The sequence below is a fragment of the Sprattus sprattus genome, assembly GCF_963457725.1.
Source record: "Sprattus sprattus genome assembly, chromosome: 5".
Taxonomy (NCBI): domain Eukaryota; kingdom Metazoa; phylum Chordata; class Actinopteri; order Clupeiformes; family Clupeidae; genus Sprattus; species Sprattus sprattus.
In genome coordinates this window covers 28501560-28510719 of record NC_137924.1, presented here as the reverse complement: position 1 = coordinate 28510719, position 9160 = coordinate 28501560, and the positions used below count along the sequence as shown (strand labels likewise).

The 9160-nt window shown below is 40.8% G+C and overlaps 1 protein-coding gene across 1 annotated transcript; it reads left to right on the top strand.

Moving 5' to 3' along the window:
• Positions 1 to 418: 418 nt before the first annotated feature.
• atp5po (ATP synthase peripheral stalk subunit OSCP) lies at positions 419 to 7313 on the top strand. The gene is made up of 7 exons (XM_080838209.1): positions 419 to 489; positions 1184 to 1228; positions 1462 to 1572; positions 3665 to 3794; positions 4101 to 4213; positions 6317 to 6403; positions 7078 to 7313. The coding sequence occupies exons 1-7, from the start codon at positions 463 to 465 to the stop codon at positions 7186 to 7188; spliced, it is 624 nt and encodes a 207-aa protein (XP_080694335.1). The 5' UTR covers positions 419 to 462; the 3' UTR covers positions 7189 to 7313.
• Positions 7314 to 9160: the final 1847 nt, after the last annotated feature.

The window sequence follows — 9160 nt, the reverse complement described above, 5'->3', positions numbered from 1 at the left end:
TATTTAACTATTCAGCTTGTTATTTATACGTGATGGACACTGATGACAGGGGTTTGTCCGTCTACCAAAACAAGTAAAAATTAAAAGGAAAAAAAAAAGCTGCTTCCCCTACTCAATCCCCCTATCACAACTCAAGAGCCAAGGAATGGGCAAGGAAAACCATCAACAACTGACCAGTGACATCTGTTATGACAGCTATGCATGTTCTATTTCCAGATTTATTAATGACACCTTGGTGAATTCTTTATTCATTCTATAAGGTACATACGGAACAAATACACCACCATCTTTCTATCCCTCATGTTGTAGTTTGCATTACCAACACACTTTCAATTCAGCCCCAATTGTTCGGTTTATGTCAGACCTCAACAACAAGTCCCACAATGCATTGTAGCTGAAGGACGTTTATTTGGTGCGACTTTAGCGCATGCGTATGCATTTTGACCTCACTTCTCAGAGAAAATGGCAGGGATAGGCTTGGGGCTGCAGGTATGACATTCGGAAAACCTTTACATTTTCTACTGCTTTCCGCTCAGTCTTTTATTTGATTTAACAAATAATATACAAGAGAAGTTTGTGTTTAACAGCACTGTGGGTTAACATTCATATATTTTTTTCTTTTCGAAGTGCATTTCGACGTGGTGTTCAGTGCTGTATGGTAGCTAACGTTAGCAATCTGGCTAAAAGCTGTGGTCTGTTGCTAACGTCACTGGTTAGCAGTTTTATTTTAGCCAACCGTTACATTTAAAATAGATAATAATGCCTGGTTTGCAATGCCTTCTTTGACATTACACCGTATTAGTGTTGGTGGCAAAGAATTGTCTAGCAACACAAATTGTGTGTTTATGCTGGAGACGGGCATGTGTTAACGAAGAGTCCAAATTCAGTGCCAGTTTGCTGACATTGGCATGCTATGCAAGGCCAGTAGCTAACTCGTTGACTAGCTAACTTGGTCAGTGGGAAGCTCACTTATGTTGTCTGTAATTTGAAGGTTATCATGGTAGCTATCTTGAGTGTCATTCAGGAACTTTGTGATATTGTTTATTTGAACTAAGTCATTGAACACGTTCGATGTCTGACATGGTTTGGTTAATCAAAAAAAAATTGCTTATCTGGCTTAGCTGGTGCTTTACTAACTTGACTAAATCTAAGCTGACATTGCCATTTATCTCTCACTCTGTAGGTGCGTCAATTCAGCACGTCGGTCGTCCGATCGAAGCTGATGAAGGTAAGTGTGACAGAGCCGAGTATTTTCCTTTACGTTGTACTTGGAACTGCCATTTGTTACTATTTTAGATGTAACGTTATTCTTTCCGCCACGGTAGAGCATGCAGGGGCGTGGTGGTATGGATACCATAGACTGTTGAACACTTGTTAATAACTTCAGGCCGTGGTGGTATGGATACCATAGACTGTTGAACACTTGTTAATAACTTCAGGCCTGTTTGTCTCTCTCTTTAGCCCCCAATCACGGTGTATGGAGTGGAAGGTCGCTATGCCACTGCTCTGTTCTCAGCAGCCAGTAAGCAGAAGAAACTGGATCAGGTGGAGCAGGATTTGGGGCGTCTGAGTGTGAGTGATTTTTACATTTCTGCCTTATTGACCCCCTCTCTCCTCCAGCCCTCTGCAGTGACCTTCATGCTACTCCACTCTGTATTTCAGTTGTACATCATTTGTTTTAATCAGGCATGCAAACTTGTCGCTTTTCGGCGAAATTCGCCGTTTTCCCACCGAAATATGCCATTTACGTGAATCGTGTAGATCGTGTAGTTTTTTTTTTTTAGGGGGGGGGGGGGGGGGGGGATTTCCGGCGTGCAGCGTTTGGCTGCGGGAAAAAAGTCTAATATATATATTTTTTAATATTGAAAACTCGTTATCATCACCATTACTTTCGAGTTTATGAGTTCGTCTGCCAATGATATGAAAAGCACAACTCTCAGGCTGTCAAAAGAACATAATTAGCCAATCAGAAGTAGATTAGGGCGGGTCTTGGGAAAATGTGCTTTCACCACCGACTTTTCTGTATCGCTCTGCCTACGTTGATGCCAAAGTAGAGATACTGTCACACCGAAGCAGAGTAAGTTCAAGAATCCTTGGGAAGATGCCCTCCTAGTTGATGAAGGATTGAAAAAGAAATGGCGCTGGGCATGGATAGAAGAGATAGGGAAGGACGGTAAGCCTTTTGGTAGCCGGTGTAAGAAGTTTAGAGAAGCAGGTGCTCTCTTGTTGTGCTCAAGAAAGCTATGTATGCAACTAGCGGGAAAACTTCCACTTATGAGTAAGACCCCGCTCGTAGAGCAGCTGTTCGTGCTATCGAACACACAACGCTTTTACTGGGGGCAACAACCACATCTGATGTACCGGCATCCATAACTGACCGTTTATGTGCCCTGAAAATATGCGTGTGTACGTTCATCGCAGAACACAGTCCAGGCAAGCTCGCCCAACCCCTGGTGAATTTATGCCAAAAAATAGCTGAAGACAAAATTGCTTTGACTAAACTGTCAATATCCAATCAGCATGCCAGCTATTTTAACACACACGGCATAACACCAGAGTTTAAAAGACGTATTTCGGAAAAGCTAAAGTTTTCCTTAAATGTCGACGAAGCCACCAACAAGAACCTGGACAATGTCCTCGTTCGTTTTTTTTGTTGAAGATTACAACGCAGTAAAAACGCAACACTTGCCAGGTAGGAACATTAATATAGCCAATGCCTCAGCAATTAGGCTACTGTATGCTAGAATAAAAGATGTATATTTTATTATACGATTATTTCTTCTGAACGAAGTAATTATGGAAATGTTGCAATATAAAACTACATTCTACAGCTCACTGTTGCTCTTTAACGGTTTAAAGTGAATCACTGTCCTTTTTCATATATCCTCAATGAAATGGTTGCAAATCAAATCTTCTTTCACTGACTGAATTTCACATACCATTATAACATGTCACCTTGTGATTGTAGGTCATCTTGAAATCTTCCAAGGACAAAGCTTAGCAGCAAAACTTGATATCAAAAGAAATCGTAAATGCGACATGTGTTAGTACCATATTGTAGTGAGGTGGAGTATTGCTGACCCTCTTGGGATTACAGTTTCAAAAGTCCCACCATAATCTGCCATCATTCATTTCTAAATGTTTTTTTGTTTGATTGTTTGTTTTTTGACCCTGTAAATGTGTCCTCGCCACAGGACGACCCCCCCCCCCCCCCCCCGGCAATTTTTCCTCTCACGCAACCTTCTCACCTTTTTCACCCCTGACCAGTTTACATGCCTGTTTAATACAAACCTTTTGTTGCAAGGAAAGGCCCATGAAACCTGAAGCTTGAAGCCCATGAAGCTTTATTGATAGGTGCCAAAGAGTTTAGTCAATGCTTGCGTTGAATGCTTGGGCGGACTCATCTTTCTCCAGTAGGCAGAGTAAAGGTAAGTTTTTTTCAGTGTAGCTTCTCGTCAGGAGATCTCTGCACATCATATTTTGCCCGTTCATATAATTGGATTTCAGTCATGCAGAGCAATTGAGAATCTGTCGTGCTTTGTGCGCACCTATGTAGTGGGATGGCGAATCTGTTGTGTCCTTGTTCAGTCTCCTTTCCTTTCCAACTCGGTTCACCCTCTCGTAAATTCACGTCTTCTTTCACTGTCACCTTTGCCTCCCACAGGCCCTGATTAAGGACCCCAAGGTGTCCAGCATTGTCATGAACCCCCATGTGAAGCGCACCTTAAAGCAGAAGACCCTCACAGACGCCCTGAGCCAGGTCAAGGCCACCCCTATCACACTCAACTTCATCGGTGAGTGGCTGACTCTCTCCTTCTATGATCTCCAGGTGCAACTGTAAGAATAGCACGATTTGTCATTTAGTATTTAAAAGGGTGAACTTGCCCTAATGAGAAATGAAGGCCCAATGAAATGACAATGAAAGGACCGACAAGCCACTAGATGTTGACCATATTTATTTTGATATCATCATACATATGTGGAATAATCAGGTAGTGCTATTGCACTTTATATAAGTTGTTTAGTCTCAATAGGGAAAAATGGGCCAAAGTTCAGGTTTGTACTCAATGTACGTTTGCCATGGTGACTGCCCACTACAGGTGTTTTGGCCGAAAATGGCCGCCTGCCCGTCACCGCTGACGTTATTGGTGCTTACACCATGATGATGAAGGCCCACCGTGGAGAGGTCACCTGCTCAGTCACCACCGCACAGGTACACCACATCTGTCTGTCATTCCTCACACACACACACACACACACACACACACATCTGTATGTTTGTTCTGTTTTTCTAAATGAAACATGCACTAGGGTTGTACAAATATTCAATATGACCTCTTCAATTTAGTACGCAAGTGTACTATAATAAAATTGTCAAATATCAGCTATCAATACAGTAGCATCGTAAGCAGTTTAAAACATATAAGGTCTCATGCCAATGAACCTAACTAGCTCTAGCTTAAGGAACCATTCTAACAGTTGGTAGTTGCTAGCGTGTTTTAATATGGACTCCTGTTTATGTGTAAGATGAATTAATGTAAATATGAAGATGACAAGGTACCCTTAGGGTTTCTACCGTTTCCTATAATAATTGTATACGTTAAATTAAGGACACTGTATCATCGGCTAGGTAACTAGCTATCATTTCATGCTAAAGGAATTCTGCCATTTAAACTGTTTAAGGTTATTTAAGGTTCCTTAGTTAGCTTGCATAGCAACTTGATAACCATAGCAACCAAGAAACCATTTGCTGCATAGCCTGAAGCAAGGTTACATTTCTCAATCGGCTCACCAATAAAATGCAATTGTGGGTTCAAAGTGATCACAACTACTTGCGGAAGATGAATAACTTCACATAGACATTAAACAATTCTGAGAACTTATGGGACACCAACGTAGCAAAGGCTTACTCTGATATTAATTTAGCGATTGAAGAAGTCCCCCCTCCTCCTTGCCTATCCTGAATAGTCTTTGCTGTAGATCCACACAACGTAGAAATATTATTTCAAATACTGAGTGATTAAACTTGTGCACACAAATGCGCACATATACATCCGTGTTGCAGACATTTTGGAGTCTGAATACTCAGGCGTTTAGTGTATAATAATGTATAGAGTAAGATTTGAAAAACACAAATGGAGATGCAAACGCCTTTGATCTATAGTTTTGATTGTAAAATTAGCTCGCTAACACATCTGTGAAGAATATTTGTTGCGTATTTGGTGCAGGCTTCTTCAGGACAATATCGGATTTTGAATTTGAATGGATGAAATGCATTTTTTGGCCAGTGATGGACTTTGGCGCTGCTCCCAGTTTGCCTTTGTAAACAGTGGAAAGTTGGACAAATGTTAAGCCAGACCAGTAGACATTAGCCTACCTATATCTCTTCAGTCTCCAAAAGTAAATATCCCCAAAAAACATTTTGATAGACATTATGGAATTAATTTGTGTTATATTTACATAACTATTACAGTACTACATTAACAAAAAAGAATAAAAATAGAATTGAACTTTAAGGCAAGATATTACGAGTATTGTGCAAATTAAATATGCACAATGTATAGCATTGCCACCCGTCACAGGAAAGTTGCTGAAGATGGCTACTGCAGTGGGCAGGAATGATCAGTAACGGTCCTTATTGCCACGGCGATGAAGGAGCCTCAGACTGTGTGGGGTGCGCCAATATTTTGAGAAGCTTGCACAACATCCTTCTCTCCACAACCAACTCTAGGAGGTCCAGAGCAGTCCACAGAACAGAGCCAGCCTTCGTTAACAGTTTGTTTAGTTTCTTAGGCTCACTGGCTATGATGCTGCCTAACCAAAACAGATGGCTGCAAAGAACACATCAATTAATACATCCATGCCATCAGAACAAATGTATGGATACAAAATATACAACTTTGTGTGAAAGTGGCTAGTAACTGTGGCTGATTGACCAAAAATTAGGCTTGCTCCACTGGTCACAATGTGGATGCATTTTTTTAAATGTTCATGTGGACTGTAATATGGTAAGGGCCTTATCGAATAGACTGAATTTAGTAACTTCAACACTATATTTGTTGTATTGATAGATTCAAACAAAGTTAATGTAGTTATTGAATTCTGTTCAAACCAGTGTGCTTCCTCAAAGTCCAATATTTTAAATGTTTAGGGGCTTGTTTTGGACAGATGTCTTACTCTAGTGTCATTACTAGTGTTGCGTACATCAAAGCCATATTGCATATTCAGGTTATAATACATTTGATCTACTGTTAGTTATCTTCTGTGATTGTTTAACTTTGAACTTTTTTTAATTTATTTTCATCGGTGCTGTTAGGCTCTGGATGAAGCCAGCTTGGCAGATCTGAAGGTTGCCCTGAATGGCTTCTTGGCAAAGGGACAGACCATCAATCTGGTGACCAAGGTATGCCGGTTGTCTGCAGAACTTTCTGGAAGGCCGTGAAGTTGAAGTGGTGGATTTACCCGTTGCTCTGAGAACTCAGATCTCATTTCGTGTTTAATCAAGGGTAGCTCTGGAATTCAGTTTCTGCTGTAAGACAACATAACATGATCACGCCACTGCGCTGTGAAGGTTAATCTGCTTGCCTTTCCCAGTTAAAAAAAAAATATAAAGACGTTCATTGGCAAGAAAATATTTACTTTCTATTTCAGCATTTTGCTGAGTAATCAAACATGATACTGTGCAAACATTCTGGTACCTTCTATTGGAAGTATAACTTTCTGTTATGGTTGGAACATTTTACTGAGGATTATGTACAATTCTGGAGCCTTCTATTAGAAATGGAAGGTTGTGTTTCTATTGGAGCGTCTATGGGAGGTCTCCTGAAATAAAACACTCTCAGGGGGTGGCCTTTAGGCCCTTTGATTCTCTAATCTACAGTGTCTACTGGGAATACTGTTACAATGTATTAAATATGCTCTACATTTATATATTTTTTATCATTTTTGTAACCATTATGTACAACCACTGTGGGGAGGATCAAAACAAATTGCATTATGATTGATTAAGTTGTTGGATTTCAATGACATTTGTCCCAGAACAAGGTGATAAACTCTCTCTGTTTTCGTTGTCTACAGTCTGACCCATCCATCCTTGGTGGCATGATTGTCAGCATTGGGGACAACTATGTGGACATGTCCACCAAGACCAAGGTTCAGAAGCTCACCAAGCTGATCAGGAATACCTAAGTCCTGTGGACTCATCCGACCAGACCTGACGAGTCAATCCAAGAGTAGAGAGTGTCATAACCCTCCTCTCAGTCTATGAAAGTTAACTTGTCTTCTTGTGTTCATAATAAATATTCTGTAACGTACAGATTTGGGTTTTTATTTTTTGCAGGGTGACATCAGTGTGGGTGCTTTTTGAGTTGACAGAGTAAAAACTGCTCCTCTGTCTAAGATGTGTTTGGGGTCATCCACGGTACTCCCTAAACTTGGCAGTGTGGTTCAGGTCGAAACACAATAGGGAAGTTAAGACATGAATGCCTGACTTCAGGGATATTTTGTGACGTGTTGTGAAATAGGACCTAAACTAAATAAAGCGTGTTTCACTGGAAGGCCAGTGTTTTCTCTCTTATCAAAACATTGTCAGGGTGCGGCTGCAGTTTAGCCATGTTGTCTGCTTCAATTGTTATGTTTTTTAAGTTCACGTGGCACAAGTCCAAGTCATTGTACACACGCTACATAATAACTACTAACAGCTCGCCCAGTGTTATTTCATCTAAACACATGAACTTGGTTCCTTTGGTTTGGTTGTTCGTTTCTTCGGCAGGAGACGTTGATATCAATTTTGTAACAACCCAAATATACCAGTTGAGTTGTGTTTCAGTAAACATCTCGGTCAGTAAACACATCTGCGGCTATCTCCCCTGTGTGTTTAGGAGAGGTCCAGTTTCAGGATGCGTCCATGGCTCAGTGAGTGCATGTCCTGTTAGAGGCACCTCTCACTGTGTTCATCAGTGATGTAATCAGAGAAGTGGCAGGCATGTGTGGTTCTTTGGAAATTAAGAGTATTGCGGTGTTGCGATTAAGAGTATTATCATTAACGGTGATGATTCTTTCCTACATGGTGCTATCCATTATTTCCTTTTCAGCCACACCTTCATTGAAACATAATTGTATACAGAACTACAGTGCAGGTTATATAATAACTTTTTAAAAAAAACAAGAACAGAAAAAACTTTAATACATAAATGAGTTTTCAACAATACTCTTTGCTGTTGCAAAATCTTGACAAATCAGCAGGCTGTTATAATTTTGAGAGTAGCCTGAGGGTACGAATACACATAAGCGTCTTTTTAAAAACGGGACGCTAGAAAATGAATTGATTCCTATGGTTTTGCGTGTGCGCCTTTTCTCGACCACGCGTGCCTTGCGCTGGAAAGTTGAGAATAGTTCAACTTTTAAGCGCACCTTAAAAAACGCTCCAAAGACGAAACGCGTGGTGGAGAAAAGGCGCACACGCAGAGCGCCCCAAACCTGAATCAATGCATTTTCTAGCGTCCAGTTTAAAAAAAAAAACGCTTATGTGTATTCGGACCCTTAGCTGAGCTGACCCTCATGTGTACAGTAGTCATGGAGGCGCACTGCTCATCAATGTCACACTCGGCCCAGTCAACCAATCAGATCAATCAAGAGGCGGGCTTTACTACTTGAAAACTTACTTCTGTGTTGATTCTGGTAGCGGCAAAATACAACGATGGCGATGTTAAAGATTGACGAGAATTTAATCTTAGCTGTATTCGATTATGAGGAACTTTCTAACTCAAAATCTAAATATTACAATAACACTAATAGGCGCACAATCGCCCGGTGAAATATTCTCCTCTTTTCAGCGCAAGATGCGGAGGCGCACCGCTCATCAATGTTGCACTCGGCCCAGGCAGGTTGCGCAGAATGCGCACGCAGCCCCGCTTCTTCTGTATGGATGAGGTCGGAAAAGTGTGACGATAATAAAGTGTTTTTCTTTCTTGTCTTTCCTTATGTAGGTTGCTTATCAAAATAAACTTTGTTCATTTGTAATCGAGTTATTATAGCACAGGCCGTTCAATATCCCGGTTATTAAACACAACACTGATCCCACCTATTAGTTAAATGAATAATATCACTATCGAGTAGGCTACTTGAGTAACAAACAAACTGTAAGGGCTATATGCTACAA

What these genes read in the sequence shown, in the direction of transcription:
- atp5po (XM_080838209.1), top strand. Translation starts at nt 463, where the DNA reads ATGGCAGGGATAGGCTTGGGGCTGCAG. An exon ending in TCCGATCGAAGCTGATGAAG is followed by an intron (nt 1,229 to 1,461) that starts GTAAGTGTGACA and finishes CTCTCTCTTTAG; the next exon opens with CCCCCAATCACGGTGTATGG. An exon ending in TATCACACTCAACTTCATCG is followed by an intron (nt 3,795 to 4,100) that starts GTGAGTGGCTGA and finishes TGCCCACTACAG; the next exon opens with GTGTTTTGGCCGAAAATGGC.